The following is a 16,894-nucleotide window of genomic DNA, read 5'->3' as shown; positions in this document are numbered from 1 at the left end:
GCTGTGGTCACTCATTACAGAGCAGTAGAAAACCAAAGCCATCTCTCCATGCTTTGTCCCCATGTGTCTCCACAGGGACTCAACACTCAGGTCATACAAACTGCCTGCTGAGCTAGTCTGTTGTATACAGCAACACATATGGAAGGATTTCCTCCCCTCTCCTGTTGATGTGACACATCATAGAAGACTGACTAGTCTCCATTATTCTTACAAACGAGAGAAAATGCACAAGCAAGAGCAGAGGTGTCGCAGCATGGGGGATGGCAAGGGGACCCCACTAGAAGGGGGTCTGACCTGCTGCATGGGTCAGGCAGGTCCCTGCACCTTCTGGGTCTGGATTATCCATCATATTTGGAGGAGGGGTTCCCAAGGTCCTTCCAGATGACCCTTTTGAGGTACCTCATGTATCAAACCCAAAACCAATTGATCTTTAACCTCCAGCCCCTGGAGATCAGCTGTCATCCAGGCACAGTGGCTAGACCAAGCGTCTGTCACAGACTGTGCGAAAGAAGTCTCCTCCAGGTGTACAACTCTTTGCCTCAGCGGACAGTGGGACAAAGGGCTGCACGATATTAGGCTGGGAGGGACCCTGGGTGCCAACCGTCTGCCTGCAACACCGAGGTCGCTGGCCCTCAGGCCAAAGACCCGGGTCTGTGCCACATGCTGTGGCAGGGACCCAAACTGGGCTGGCCCACCTCTAGCAGAAAGGGGCTCTTCCCAGAACACTCCAGGGAGGAGGGAAGAAAGCACAGGCCATAAGACCAAAGTGTGTTTGCCCAGGTCGGCTGGTTAGTTCTCAAGATACCACCACACACTTTGGGGCAGGGGGTGGGGTGGGTGCAGGATACTTTTATGCAGGAGTCAAGGCCTAAGAGGATCAGGTCACAGCTAGAAACAGACTTTGACCTCTGCGGTGGTTACTCACGGCCTGGCGTGCCTCCTGCCCCCGCCCCCCCCAACCCAATAACCTTCCAGGCATCTGGACTATCTCGTGAACTCTGTGGCTATCTCGCTTGGTGGGGCGGTACAGCCATCCTTGGAATGGGCTTCTTGGGGATCTGCTGCACCACGGCACACAGAGCTGCACACATTCAGTTTCTCTGAATATTCCTCACCTGGAGAGCTCACACCTGCCACACATGACGCCGCAGGGGCAGAAAACAGGCCCCTTGCTATGCTGCACTGATTTGAGCGCAGGCGGGACGGGCAGACGGTGCTCCGTCACCGAAGGGCTGGCAGGGCTCCTTTTGCACGTTCCACAAAAAGCACAGGTGTGTTGACAGAACTAATCATAACGTGCATGCGTGAAAGAACGGCTCGCTCTCACCGACACGGGACACAGCTGCTGCACAGCTGCATTTCAGAGCTCGGGAAGGAACCTGCAGGTCAGCTTTGTGGGCTCCCATGCAAAAATACACGTTAATTATGCTCCTTCCAATGAGAAAGGCCCCTGAAGTCAGCCCAGGCTCTGGTGGGTGCTCTTGCTTCCTTTTCTTTTTTTTTTTTTAAGATTATTATTTATTTATTTGACAGAGAAGAGAGAGAGAGAGAGAGAGCAGAAGCAGAGGGAGGGGCAGAGGGAGAGGGAGAAGCAGACCACCTGCTGAGCAGGGAGCCCAATGTGGGGCTCTAACCCAGGACCCTGAGGTCATGACCTGAGCCGAAGGCAGACGCTTCACCGACTGAGCCACCCAGGTGCCCCTGGTAGATATTATTTCAAACCCCAAACACATCTGAAGCTAGAAAATAAATTCCCTCCGAAATTATTCTGATTGTTCAAGCTCAAAGTTCCCCTTATGCCCCAGATAAGGCTTGACTCTTCCCTCTCAATAAACGTCAGGTCACTGCAGGGTGGGAAGACTGGGATTCTTCTGGCCTAAGGCAAGAGTCCATCATTTCTCCTAATGATAAGATTTTGCTTGCAAAGTGATAAACACATTTGGAGCTGTTAACTGTGAAGAAGGTGTGCATTTTCAGAAACTGAGAGCTGGTCTCCTCCTTTGCTCCCTCACACCATCAGGCTCACTGACACTCACTGCTCACTGACACTCACTGCTTGGGTAAAGACGGGCTCGTCAAGCCTACCGCTTTACATGCATCTGCACGCCAGGTGAGAGTTACCTGTAAACCAAAGCACGGGGCCCCCGTGTCCGTGATGCCAGAGAAACACTCACCATCAATTCTATCCACCATGACCGTGTGGCAAACTGCAAGCAGGAAGAAAAACTGTCGAACTTCCGACTCTTTCCCTGAGTGGATTTGCTCAATAAGATAGTGGTCATAAAACGCAAGCTTCCCATCAGCAAACATGTTCCAGCTAAAATCAACGGGCTGAAAGCAGTGGAGAAAGGAAACAAAGATGTGATTTGGAAAACGTCCGTGTGGGCTTACCAAATGACAGGGGCTTGTCTCTGAAGCCAAGTCTTTATGGAAAAGCTATCTTAGGAGTTTAACACACTCGTAAGTGTCAAGAGGCTCACACCTGTCTTAAAACAAAAAGACACCCTATTGTGGGTTGGAATTTTGGAAATAGGATCTTTGCCGATGTAGTCGAGTTCAGAGGAGGTCCTATTGGACGAGGGTGAGCCCTAATCCAATGACTGGTGTCCGTGGAAGAGGAGGGAGATCTGGACCCAGACACCCAGACACCCAGCGAGAATGCCATGTGACCGGGGAAGGTGGCATGGGAGTGTAAGCCGAGGAACACCACGGATTGCAGGCAAGCCCAGAAGTGAGGAAGAGGCAAGGAAGGAATCTTCCCCAGAGCCTCAGAGGGAGAGGGGCCCTGCTGGCAGCTGGATTTCAGACCTCTGGCCTCCAGAGCTGTGAGAGAATGCATCTCTGTTGTTTGAAGCCCCCATTTTCTGGGGCAACTCCTACACACCCCCAAACGCTTCCTTAAATGAAACGACTCACCTCTATTTTGCTGTGGTTGTTTTGAGAAGCATCTCGATGGTCTCCTGAGAAACAAACAGGACAAAATCAATTGCGTCTCCTTCTGTGTACAGAGGTCCCTCCTCACCTTGCTTTGGTTCTATCGGTCTCAGCCTGTTTCTGAACAGCCTTCAAGTTTAGAATGATGTTGGGGGATCCCTGGGGGGGGGGGCTCAGTGGTTGAGCGCCTGCCTTCAGCCCAGGGCGTGATCTTGGAGACCCGGGATTGAGTCCCACGTCGGGTTCCCTGCATGGAGCCTGCTTCTCCCTCTGCCTGTGTCTCTGCCTCTCTCTCTCTCTCTGTGTCTCTCATGAATGAATAAATAAAATCTTAGAAAAAAAAAAAAGTTTAGAAGAATGATGTTCATGTTTTTCAAGAGTTGTGAAAACAAAACAAAACAGAACAAAGAAGAAAATCTGATGCAAACAATATATGCAAACAATATATGGCCTGCAAAGGCTCCAATGCTTTCTATCTGGCTCTTGACAGAAGAGGTTTGCTGACCCCCTGGTCTAGAGGTTCAAGTACTGCGGTGCCTCTGTCCTTCTGTGCTACATCCTTCTCTGGGGCCAGACTCATGCCTTTTGAAGTGCTTTCCTTACCCCCCAGCTGGAAGGGGACTGCTGCCATGTACATGAGAAGCACTTCCTTCACCCTCGGTGCCCCACCACTGTCCTCAGGGTGCCTCATGTCTGAGATGCTCCTTATGTGAAAACACATTTGCAGTATAGTTTTCACATTAGGAAAAAGCACTCAGTGTTCTCATAGCTCTTTTTAAAAATTGTACTAAGTGGGGCACCTGGGTAGCTTGCTCAGTTAAACATCTCTCTTTTTTTTAGATGTGCTTAGATATTTGGGGGAGAGCGAGCGAGCACCCATACATGAGGAGCAGGGGAGGGGGCAGAGGGAGAGAGAGACTGAGACAGAGACTTCTCCAGCAGGCTCTCTGTTGAGCGCGGAGCCCGACACAGGGCTCAGTCCCAGGACCCTGAGATCATGACCTGAGCTGAAACCAAGAGTCAGCCACTTAACCAACTGAGCCACCCAGGACCCTGATTCCGACTCTTGATTTTGGCTTGGGCCATGATCTTGGGGTGGTGGGATGGAGCCCCCACACTGGGCTCCACACTCAGCTTATCCGTCTCCCTCTGCTCATCCCCCCACTTGTGCTCTCTCTCAAATAAATAAATAAAATCATAAAACCCCCCCAAAATCATATCAAGTCTTTATTTAAAAGTTAGAGCATTCTAACTGAATATAGTATTAGACTTAATATTTTTATAAATAATACAGCATGTTTCAGAATATTAAAATGGAAATCAACTTTTTCAAAATAATTATGGGGAGATACATATAACATAAAATTTTTTTTTAAAGATCTTTCAAAAATATTTTATTTATTTATTTGAGAGAGAGGGGGACAGAGTGCCCACGTGAAAGCAGGAGCAGGGGGAGGGGCAGAGGGAGAAGCAGGCTCCCCCAGCTGAGCAGGGAGCACGACCTGGGGCTCCATCCCAGGGCCCTGGGATCATGACCTGAGCCGAAGGCAGACACTCAACAGACTGAGCCGCCCAGACACCCCCACCCCCACCTCAACCATTCTTACAATGTACACAGTTTGATGACATGGAATACAGTCACACTGCTACGCAGCATCACCACTGCCACCTAGAGCTCCTTCATCTGGTAACTCTGCACCCATCAAACAGTAACTTCCCATCCTCCCTGCCCTCCAGCCCCTGGCATCACCCATCCTACTTCCTGTCTCTGTAAATCTGACTGTTCTACCTCATCCAAATGGAATCATACTATACGTGTCCTTTTGTGACTGGTTCACTTCACTGAGCATAGCGTCCTCCAGGCTCATCCACAGAGTAGCGTGTATCGGAACCTTTTCCTTTTCAAGACTGAATAATATTCCCGTGTATGCGCCTCCACATTTCATTCTCTACTCCTCCCCCAACTGACCCTTGGGCTACTTCCACACTTGAGCTATTGTGAACACCTCTGGCATGAACGTACCCGTGCAACTACCTCTCCCAGGCCCTGCTTCGGGTTCTTTTGGGTTTACCCCAAGAAGCAGAACTGTTAGATCACACGGTGACTTTATGTTTAATTTTTTGAGGAATGTGTGCCTATCTCTGACAGCTGACCTCTCCTGTGCACGTGTTCCCGATGCCACCAGCAAAGCCACTTCAGAACTCGGCCACCAGGGTTGTTCATGGGGAAGGACCAGCAATCCTGGGAAGGCAGGCCCTGCTCACACATTCCCTGGGACCAAGCAACGGCTTCCACTCACCATATATCTGCCCATTGATGCAGCACTTCTTAAACGTCATGATGTTTTGTGTGAGTGTCCCTGTCTTATCAGAGAAAATGTAATGGATCTGCCCCAGCTGCTCATTCAGTGTGGTGGTTCTCGCCTTGGCAGGGCGTGTCCTTGTCAGGATAGTACATCTGCAGGTCCCAGTTTATGAAGTAACTCTGTCCAAGACGGATCACTTCCACACTAGGAAGACAGGACAAAGGATTACGCTGGTTGGCGCTCAGATACGACAGGCAGGTGGCAGGCTTTGTCTTCACCTGCGTGCACAGAATCGAGCTGCTTATCTGCAAAGAGACAAGCTGTGCAGCGGCTCATGTGCCCAGCCTCTGGGTTCTCCTGACCAGACCCCTCTTTCTCCAGCTCAGGGTCAATGCACCTTGTTCAATGTGATTTCCTATTCACTCCTGTGTACATCTGGCCACAGTGCCCCATGCTCAGCACATAGCCCTGTGGGACTGTGACATGGTGACTTTGTGGTGGTCCCTATTCCCTCTTCTCTCATTCCCATCACCCCCAGGGACAACTGGAATGTTGCCCTCTAACTGGTGAGGGTCCACTAAGTTACAGACCCTGTGTACTCACAAAGTAGGCTCTAGGGCTTTTGGCAAATAACTCCTACATTGTGATTCCACACTGTGAGAAAGCAGTCTTTTCTTCCCCTAAATTCTTAGAAGGTTAAAGAATGTCCCAAATAAGATAGTCTAAAAGAATCATCTCAATTTTAAAATTCTAAGGGATTAAATATATCTCAGTTATAAGGAAGCTGTTTACATATCCAGCAAACGTTAAAAGGGCAAAAGATGTCTTTATAATAAATTAAAGAGATGGAAAAACAACTCCCTCTGTCACCCTACAAATATTTCCTGAGGGCCTACTGTGTACAGACACTATTCTAGGTAAAGAGGACGCATCGATAAACAAAAGAGACAAAATCTCTACCCCCATTAGGTTATGATCTAATGAGGACAAATAAATAAACTTGTAAATATATTATGTGGTGAAAATTCCCTGCGGAAAATCAAAGCAGGGTAAGGGAAGATGGAGACCGATAGGGAACGGAAGTGACATTTAAAATGGAGTGTGTCAAAAAAAATAAAAATAAAAAATAAAATAAAATAAAATGGAGCGCATCAGGAAAGGCCAGCGTGATGAGGTGATGTTCAAGCAGAGGCCTGAAGGAAATGAAAGAGCAATTATGTAGATAGGAGGGAAGAACGTCCTAGGCAGAGACAAGAGCAAGTGCAAAGGCCCTGTGGCAGGTATTGGTACCATACTGAGGAGAATCAAGGGAGCCTAAGGACGAGGAGGAGGTTACGGGTGGAGGAGGGGGAGAACACCAGACCACACTGGGCCTCGTGCCTCATAGTGTGGCCTCAGTAATGAGTTTATTCTAAAACGGAAAGCTACCGCAGGGTAGAAAACAAAGCAGAATGACCTGATCCAACTTATGCTCTAGAAGGACCTTGATTTCCAAGAAAAATAAGGAAATCATATTAGTCACATGACATGACTTTTAAAACTAAAAACAACATATGTAGCTTACTTTACAATATACGGTTTTAAACAAAATAATCTGTTCAGCAGCTCCCCCAACAAAGGTAAAACTCATCTCAGTTTTTTGTTGTTTTTTTTAAGTGACTGCAAACACATGGCTCCCCAGGGCTCCCCTTCATGGTGAAAGAACAACAGTAATGACCTGTAATCAAATTAAAAATAAAACAAATGCACATGTAATAAAATTAAAATAAAACAAGTGCTTCTAATTACAGAAGTGTATGTGATCCTGTGGGTCTCTGGGCTGTTACTTAATTGGAACTCAGAGTAGACTTTGGCTGCTGAGTATATTCCAAGGCACAATGCCCCTTCCAGTTGTCTAACATCCAACCGGTGAATGACAGCAAACTTTGGTATTAAGGAAAGAAAAAAGTGAAGAAGGAATCTCACCAAGCAAGGTGATAACCATTTGTCAGGGCTAGAACTCTGACTCCTCTATCGTGGTTGAGCCTGAGATAAGAAACAGAACATTTCGGGAGGCTGAATGAGGGCAGGGGTAGGGGTGTGCCCCGTGGAAAGCAGTGGCCAGGAAGCATTTTACAAGCGATGGATATGCCAGGTGGTAATAAGGAAGAGCCAGCTAAGAGGTTGAAAAGGCTTCTGAAAAGGAAAAGAACTAAGTTTTCCCATGACGTTTGAAATCTCCACCACCTCCCAAGGCCCGTTCTGAAGCTTGGGATTTGAAGTCCACTGAGAAGGAATCTTACCAAGGGAGTGACTTCTGGACTCTGGGAGTCTCATCTGCAGAGTGGTCAAGGTACAAGGTGCTGTGCCCGGCACCGAGCAGACACTCCAATGTTAAGTTCCTTCCCCTATATTACTCCTCAGTCCTGAAATGAATGTTATTTTCTTACCTGTTCCTTATGGCCTCCAAGGCCAACAATTATTGATAGAAATAAAGGTGCGAAGTTGAGAAAATGTACTACATTCTTAAAACAGAAGGCCAAAGAGAGGACAGCCTTACCTGACATAGAGAGAGATGGGCACCATGGTGTTTAGAATAATGATGTAGCCCCAGAAATTTAGGAATCCACGGTAGGAGGGTGTATAGTCTTCTCCATCGTAGAGGTACCAAGAATTATTGCCAATTTGAGCTTCCCAGTAAGCATGGCCGATGGCAAGACCCGCAGACACCAGGATGAGAACAACAAAGATCTAGAAGACATGAAAGTTTTAAATGGATTCGGAAGGCAGATTGCCGACCCGCAGAATGCCACAGGTGCTAATTAACCTTCCTCAATATTTCGCATACTGATGATAATTCAGTAGTCTGCAAAAACAACACGTTTAAAGGAAAGAAAGTGCCATTGAGATGCTTTGAGAGCCTCTTTGTGTTCCACCATTGACTGATTCATCCTATGTAACACAGGGAGGTGCAGTTTTGTTCCCCAAACTATAGTTCAAAAGAGAAGGTGGTGTCTTATATTCAAATTCTTAAACAACCTCATATTACAAGGCATTCGATCAATGGCTTTTACTTTGAATAATATACTGTTTAGGGCAGGTTAGCATGAAATAGTTTCAAACAATGCTGACTTGGGATGCTTATAGAAAATATTTGACGGAAATAAGTTTTTAAAAGAGAAGCTAAGGGAATTTCACCCAGATTTGGGTAATTATTCTTGAAGGTTTAATCATCACTTAAAGTTTGGGGCACCTGGGTGGCTCAGTAGCTCAAGCGTCTGCCTTCAGCTCAGGTCATGATCTCTGGGTCCTGGGATTGAGCCTTGCATTGGGCTCCCTGCTCAGCGGACAGTCTGCTTCTCCCTCTCTCTCTGCCCTTCCCCACCACTCATGCTCTCTCTCTGTGTCATTAATTAATCAATTAATTAATTAAAAGAAATTTCATTTCAGGTTTAAAATCACTTAAGAAGTGGGCACAGTAAGTATTTTGTTATGGAAATGATGAGGATACACTTAGGAGATAGAAAGTCCACTGTCTTGTGGTATTTGATATTTGTGGGTAGAAATAGGGCAAATTTAAATTTCTAAACACACACCAAAAAAAAAAAAAAAAAAGGAAAATAAATTTCTAAACACAGATTCCAGAAGTGCTATATCTCAAAACCATGAGGCTCAGAAGGAGAGACAGATTCGTGGTGAGTACTTTGGCCATAACCTGGACAATGACATGGAAGATGCATGTGAAAAGTTCAAATAAAGTTTTCATGAAATGTGGGATCAGAGAAAAAAGAATTCTTAAATTAATATATTATTTTTATATGAATTTAAATATGCATATGTAAAGTATTCTATTAGAAGTCCCTAAAAGTTTATGTATTCAAATTAAACTTGGGGAAAAAAATAATTCTCATTGAGAAATCGGAAGACTGCTTAATATTTGGTACCAGGCCTGAGATGCTATCCTTAAAAGACCTGCTTGCAAGTTGGCCTTTGGATGGCATCTGGGAATGTAGGTTTTGGATGTGTTTCCTTATTCCTTATGCTGAACTGTATAAAACAATATGGTTTATGCCGACCACCTGCATTCCTTCAGAGAATCTGGAATTTTGGTTACATGCCTGGCAGGTGGTGCCTAAGTGACCACATCCCAATAAAACCACAGGCACAGAGTCTCTAATGAGCTTCCCTGATAATAAACAATGTTTCACATGGGCTGTCACAAATTGTTGCTAAGGGAATTAAGTGTGTCTCGCTGTGTGACCCTACCGGGAGAGGACTCTTGGAAGTTTGCACCTAGCTTCCTCCAGACTCTGCTTCATGGGCCATTTGCCTTTGCTAATCTTACTTTGTAATAAGTTACATTAAGTCATTGCTATGAGGGCAACTAGATGCTCTATTCTATGAGTCCTAGTGAATCACCAAACCTGGGGGTGGTCTTGGGCACCCTCAACACACCTTCTATGGAGCCTTGCCTTATATGTAGACTTATACGGTATATACATCATGTGTGTGTGGGCGGGGTGGGGGGGGAGTTTGTTTTTAAGAGAACTATGCTTTTGGGAAACTAATAGCAATAAAATCAACCCTACATTGACTCTTGGAGTCCAGCCCCACTAACTTATCTCAGGCTCCCTGGTTTTCCAACTGGTCACTCCAGTTAACAAAATACTCAACCACCCAGGGGCCCCTATAACTGGAATTTCCATCCCGAAAAGGATTCTCCTATTAGAAATATGGATTTCTGAGAAAAAGTAAGAGAGTCCTCTCTTTCCCATCCAGCCTTGGAACACCTCATGCATTCTTCTACTTGGCTTGGAGAGGTTAGATTTCTCTGCATAAGAAAAGCATACAAAAAATTACAGCAAAAGATGGCAGTCTAGTCACTTATCTACTGAAATAGAAAACAAGTACCGTATAAACCATGTAGTTCATCAAGTAATCAATTTTAGTTCTTTTAAATCTGGTTTTCCCACTATTCTTCATTATTTTAGTGTCAGCACCTAAAAGTAGAAAATTCAATATTATCAGTAGTTGGGAAAATCAATTCAGGGTAATGTCAATAAAATTACTCTTTCTTTTGCTTTGATGGAGAATGAACAGAGGAGCAATCCCCTCCTTTAAATCTTAAAATATCAGATCGATTTCCCAAGAAACTCTGAAATTACCTGCAAAAATGACCATCCCATGGCAGAAGTCAGTGTTCCTAATTACACAGCCACGTAACAAAATTTTATCGGCATCCAGAGGAAAACTTGTGTTTCTCCAAAATAATGTTCCTGTAAACTTATCTAGTCGATTATTGGGTTCTTCACATTCAATAAAACCTTTGAAAAAAATTTGATTCACATAAGGATTCACATATGAAAGATTTTTCTGGTTATAATTAATTGGGACAGAGTTGGGCAACTAAAAATTAAAACAAAGTAAGACGTGTTTGCACAAACCATCAAATGTTGTCAATGCATTTTCTCTTTGGAGATACTGGTGTGTGATTTCAAGCGCCATTTTGAACTTTAGATTGGTTTCTCTAAAGGGAGAGGGAAAAAAAGAATTAAATGAACAAATCTTGGAGCTTGAGAAGGAATAGAAGGAAAATTGTACCAAGTAACATTACGTATACCTAGAAGCCAAAGCTAACTCATTAGCTTTTCCGATTTTCAAACTGTTTGCCTTGGAACTTTGGGTTTAGTGAGGTTATTTCTCAAGCTACAGAAAACCTTCTAACTTGGGAAATGTTGGTCCCCTTCGCCATTTGTTTTTGTGGGCCAGTATGGTTGGGACAGAGACATCTACAAGCTTCCTATCCTCTTTCTTACTAACTTAGCTTTCACCACCAGCCTAAACTATCAAACTGCTATTTAAAAACTTAGCTCCTAGGAGCTCCTGGGTGGCTCAGTCTGTTGAGTGTCGGACTCTTGATTTCCGCTCATGTCATGATCTCTGGGTCCTGGGATCGAGCCTTGCGTTGGGCTCCATGCTCAGTGCAGAGTCTTACTTGAGATTCTCTCTCTCCTCTGACTTTCCCCTCCCCCTGCTCGTGTTCTCTCTTTCTAAAATAGAGAAAGAAAATCTTTTTTCAAAAAAAACAAAAACAAAAACAAAACTTAGCTTCTAATATTTAATCACACTAAGATGATTCTACAAGACATACTTGTTTTCAAAAGTGTTTGGACTCTGTCAACCTATTATTTTCCAGAGTGAATAACTGGATCCTGTATCTCTGAATGATAATTCTACCTAGGAAAGGAGGTGGGAACCTTACCCCCCAATACTTGGCATTTCCCCCCACAGAGCAAGGAAGGTGCATGCTCTGGAATGAGGAATGTCAGGCTGGGCATTTGGGTTCTGGATGGCAGTGCTGCCCTCACATGATGGACGTCCTTTTGTGGGTTGACAAACACTGACTCTGGGGTTCCCATATATCCAGAAGTTGATCTGTGGCCTTCAACCTTCCCATTCTGCTTTTCTGACAGGTATGTTTTGCTACCTTTGCTACCTTTGGAAAGCTTCAGAATCTCTCACTCATGGGAATAATGGCAGTTTTATACGTAAGATTGACCAACGGACTCATTTATAGAGCAGACCTAGTTTCCCTGAGCTGATTTCAGCTCTCCGTAAAGAAATTATGCACTTGTAGGGTATGAGGAAAGGCGTTCACAGCTCAGGGGAGAAATGCAGACACCAGCCTGGAGAGCCAGCACAGGGGAGCAGTGTCCGAACCCTGCCACTTCCTGTGTGACCCTCGACAGGCTATGTCACCTCTTTGGGTCTCATTTCCCTCATGGGTAATGACAAGGTACCAATAATACTAGTCTCATAAGGTCGCTGAAAAGATTAAGGTAGCTAATACATAATGCTAATGAAACATCGTAGGCACCCAATAAATGCATTCAAAAATAGCCAGAAGGAGAACATTCTTCTCTTTAAGTGGTAGCATAGTAACAAAGCCAACACAGGGAAAATTCAAAATGGTCTGTTGACAAATACTTTAAAAAAAAACAGTTTTTTCTGAAATAGATTAAATTGATAGTCACTTGTATGTGTCTGGACACTGCTCAGCTATTTACAAAGGGCTCAGGCATCGATCATTTTACCTTCCCTCAAAGTGCAAGGAAGGGCAGGTTTGAGAGCCCCACTTACAGATGAAATTAAAAAAATAAATCTTTAAAAAAAAAAAAGAAGAGACGCCTGGGTGGCTCAGCAGTTGGGCGCCTGCCTTCGGCCCAGGTCGTGATCCCAGAGTTCCAGGATCGAGTCCCACATCGGGCTCCTGGCATGGAGCCTGCTTCTCCCTCTGCCTGTGTCTCTGCCTCTCTCTCTCTCTCTCAATCTGTGTCTCTCATGAATAAATAAATAAATCTTAAAAAAAAAAAAAAAAAGGAGAAAAAAAGAGAGGCTGGTCTGCTAGGAACACCATTAGACAGCCCGCAAATGCTGGGGGCAAGGCCAGATCTCAGAGCTCCTTTTCAGATGCAATTTTCAATGGAATGACTGTGCCCTCCGAGGTCAGTCTTAAAACAGGCCCAGCGAAGACCCACTTACCCATCCAGTTCAGCTGTTTCGACATAGCAGAGGCTGTTAGGCTCAGAGCTGGACAGTAGCAGGATGTCAGCCTGTGCAAAACAAAACACACCAATAACAGAGATCTCCAAGGCAAACTGACCGCCAGGGCGGCAGGGAGGACATGGGGTGAGGAATGCAGGGCTTATTCACTTACTGGAATAAAATCATTTTTTTTCAGACGAATGATATCTCCAACTTGAATCTCTTTCCACTTGGTAACTTTGAATCTAAAATATTGAAAACAATGATGGTTTATTTATTGGCTTTCTTAAACTGACTGGCAAACAATTGGGGATTCTTCTTTCTAGAAGCCAGCAATTCTGGGGAAAACGTGGATATCACAAAGAAGAGGTTTCCTAAAAGTTCAGCCATTGAATGATGAAAGCACATTAAGTGGTCATGTGAATCGCGGTTCTCTAAAGGAAGTGGTGGTGGTGGTTCTCGAAAGGAAACGGTGACCACTTTGACGTGTGCTTCCAGCCTACATCATGTAACGGAGGCTTGAGCTACTTAAATTGTGTGGCAAGGAGATAGCAGATTGCTCCTTTGTTTTTACTCACGGACTCTGCTCCTACCTCTCCTGTTCTCTCTTCTGGGTTATCCCTCACCTGCTCAGGATGCAGGTCCCAGGTGGTCTGAAGGTAGGAATGCATTCTTGTTCCCCCACAGGCCACCTGGGATCCTCCTGGCATTTTATTTTATTTTATTTTATTATTTTATTTTATTTTGTTTTATTTTATTTTATTTATTTTATTAAGATTTTATTTATTTATTCATGAGAGACAGAGAGAGAGAGACAGAGACAGAGAGAGAGAGAGAGGCAGAGACACAGGCAGAGGGAGAAGCAGGCTCCATGCAGGGAGCCTGATGCAGGACTCGATCCCAGGACTCCAGGATCACGCCCTGGGCCGAAGGCAGGCGCCAAACCACTGAGCCACCCAGGGATCCCCCCCACTGGCATTTTAGAGCATGGCTCCTCCCTACTGTGTAACAAACCTTTCCAAGGAGTGTGTAGCACTTTTATAAGTCCAATAAGGACACTGATAAAATGCAAGATTAAATAAAAAGATGACTGTTTTCAGGCTTAAATTTCCTAGGAAATACCCATTTAAATGTCTAACAAATAAACATCTTAAAAAGTTTTAAAATACATAGTCTGTTTTAAAGATTTTCATACATAGAAAAGATAATCCCTAATAGCATGAATCTGTCACAACTAATAGACTTAACCGTTTTTGGAGGCAGATATCCAATTACCATGTTTGTCCTCCCATTACTTTATGGATAAAAGAGACCTGGAGTTGAAAATATATTTTGGGGTTGTTTTTTTTTCCATTTAAAATACATTTTAGATATATGCCTACGCATCAATTTCACCAATTTTATTAGAATTGAAGACACAATTCTTTAGGATTTAAAAAAACTTGGCTCATCTTTCAATAAATGAAATTGCAGTTGGTTTACATTTCAGTATCTGTAAACCTGTAAATTGGAATTTGCATGTGAGTGTCAAATTATAAATGAACAAGTTAAGAACCTCGCCACAGCTCTTTGGGGTATTAGAGGCAATTCTGTTGGGCCCTTCCACTATGACATCTGGTTTCCCCTTGGAGGTCCTACTGTTTCCCCCCAAGTGCCCACACAGGCTTGACTCCACTCCAGCGGGAGCTGGGGCCATTGCTCTATCAGATATGCATCCTGACCCCCACATTCTTTTTTTTTTTTTTTTTAAGATTTTATTTATTTATTCATGAGAAACACAGAAAGAGAGAGAGGCAGAGACACAGGCAGAGGGAGAAGCAGGCTCCATGTAAGAAGCCCGACGTGGGACTCGATCCCGGGTCTCCAGGATCACGCCCTGAGCCAAAGGCAGACGCTCAACCACTGAGCCACCCAGGCGTCCCTGACCCCCACATTCAAGGCCACTCAGAGCTACTCTTTATGAGTGAGTTAGCCAGGTTGTGAGCTATTGCCAGAGTTGTGCAGGCTGGCTGTGAATCTTACCACTCTCATTACAAAAATTCTGAATGATTTGTTGAAAGGTAACCTTCAGAACAGAATCCATTTGTTTGGAAAGGAAACAAAGCCATCCAAACAGATTTATAGATTGACATAGTCTATATGCAAATTAGACACAGTAGAACTATGCCTATAAATCACCTTATTTTTCTCAGGGTTGACACAGAAGAAGTCTTTGTATTAGGCCCTCACACTATTTTTTTTCTTTCTTTTTTAGTGAAGTAGAACTGATAGAAAATCTCCTACAGCTTCAGGTGTACATCATAGTGATTTGGCATTTTCTTAGTCACTATTTTTAGCACTTGACTTTGTGGTTCTGCCTCTAGGCGCTTGCTCAAAAAACCACTCATTACTGCTCTGTGAGTTGTCATGCTGGTCACAGTTGACAATGTTTATTTAACATTTGTTGAGCACTTTCTGTGTGTTGGAGGCTCTGTCGGACCAAAAAACAAAACTCAAACAACAACAACAAAAAAAACCTAACCAAATACCATTAGGACGGTCTCCTTGAGAAACTTCCAGTTCAGGACAGAACATGAGACACAGACACCAATAATTCTAATAAAAGTCCCACCATAATAAGAAAGAGGAAAGCAAAAATGCTCTGAAAGTGCAGTGAAGGGAGCGGTCACCTGAGCTGGAGAATCAGGAAAGGTGTCAAATGTTTGAGCAAAGTCCTGAACACACAAATCTGGGAACAGCAAAGGTAGGAGGCTCCAGGCTGAAGGAGCCGTGCAAACAGCAGTGCTGGGGTGCCGCGGTGGCTCAGTGAGTTAAGTGTCTGCCTTTGGCTCAAGTCAGGATTCCGGAGTCCTGGGATCAAGCCCCACATCAGACTCCCTGCCCAGCGGAAGTCCTCTCGTCCCTCTCCCTCTGCCCCTACTCCCCCGCTCCCACTTGTGTGCTCTTTCAAATAAATAGCAAATAGAATCTTAAAAAAAAACAAAAAACAAAAAACACAAGAATGCTGACACCACAGGGCCCAGTGGGCAACCACGCTCAATCCAATGCAATCCGATTTGGCTATAGCCTCTGGGTCACCAGGAGGGGACCGAGTCTTGGGGAATGAAGAGAGACCCTTACAGCGAAATGGCTGGTGTGCTGACACCTGTAAGTTTGGAGTGGTGATCCCTAAGCATGTTTCTAGACATGGTTATCCATTCTGTCCTTGTAACCCAGTTGCAAATTAAGGCAGGCACAGTACCTGCCATCCTTAATGACTTCACACGTCCTGTTATTGATTTCATTATCCATTTTATGGCGAGCCTTAGAAGAGAGAAGGAGAAAGGTTATTTTAATAATCTCAAAATAGAAGGTATTCACGCCACCGCAGAGAGGAGACAGTTGCACGAGAAATCCTTACCACATCGTCCACCAGGTCCTTCATGGCCGTGATGCCCAGCACCACGAGCAAGGGAAACAGGGTGGTGTACCAAGCCAGGGTCGAGATTTGAGGGATTGCCTGGAAGACACACAAGGTAGACACGTGGGCCCAGGATCTACACATTCCTGCGGATCCCAACCTCCACCATCAGCCAAGACTACATCCCGCAGAGCCTGCAGGAAAGGCATCTGAGCCTCCAGCCGACCCCCTTCTTGCCTCCCTCTCTGGCTTCTGGCCTCCTGGAACAGACCCCAGAGGGGGGTTGCTCCTTAGATTTGTTTCATTGTGGCCTTAACTGGAAATCGAGGAGGCTGAAAGAGAATAGCTCTAAACTTCTTGTGAAAACCATAATTCACAGGAGGGTGGGCAGTGTAGGCAGCTGGAGCAAGCAGCCCTTTACCTTTCAGGGGGCGTGCGTATGGCAGGCTCGCCACTGCTGGTGGCTCAGACTGGGGTCTCGGAGGGTCTCAGGATGGAGGTGAGGGCAGCAGTAGGTAGTGAAAGCTAGTGATTGCACGGGGCATCTCTGGGGGTCCTCACTATTGATCCAGCCCAGAAAGAGGCTGGCCCCCTCAGGAAGCCTTGCCCCCCACTCACCCCATTAAGATAGGCTTCAAGTTGGAACAAAATACTGGGATGTAAGTTTAGTAAAGCTCTCTTGTGATCATCCTAAGGATCGTCAGGCCATATAATGTAGTGGTTAAAATGA

The 16,894-nt window shown here is 45.1% G+C and overlaps 1 protein-coding gene across 1 annotated transcript in view; it reads right to left on the bottom strand.

The window, feature by feature from the left end:
* Positions 1–16,894, bottom strand: part of ATP8B1 (ATPase phospholipid transporting 8B1) — a 122,889-nt gene that overhangs the window by 26,427 nt on the left and 79,568 nt on the right. The window contains 12 exon segments of the mRNA XM_049111557.1: positions 2,175–2,331; positions 2,917–2,960; positions 5,235–5,367; positions 5,369–5,444; positions 7,780–7,970; positions 10,131–10,219; positions 10,385–10,543; positions 10,664–10,746; positions 12,762–12,832; positions 12,937–13,009; positions 16,006–16,067; positions 16,165–16,263. Of these exon segments, the coding sequence (XP_048967514.1) occupies positions 2,175–2,331; positions 2,917–2,960; positions 5,235–5,367; positions 5,369–5,444; positions 7,780–7,970; positions 10,131–10,219; positions 10,385–10,543; positions 10,664–10,746; positions 12,762–12,832; positions 12,937–13,009; positions 16,006–16,067; positions 16,165–16,263 (1,237 nt within the window).

This window comes from Canis lupus, chromosome 1, assembly GCF_003254725.2.
Source record: "Canis lupus dingo isolate Sandy chromosome 1, ASM325472v2, whole genome shotgun sequence".
Classification (NCBI taxonomy): domain Eukaryota; kingdom Metazoa; phylum Chordata; class Mammalia; order Carnivora; family Canidae; genus Canis; species Canis lupus.
This window is presented reverse-complemented; position numbering and strand designations above follow the sequence as displayed.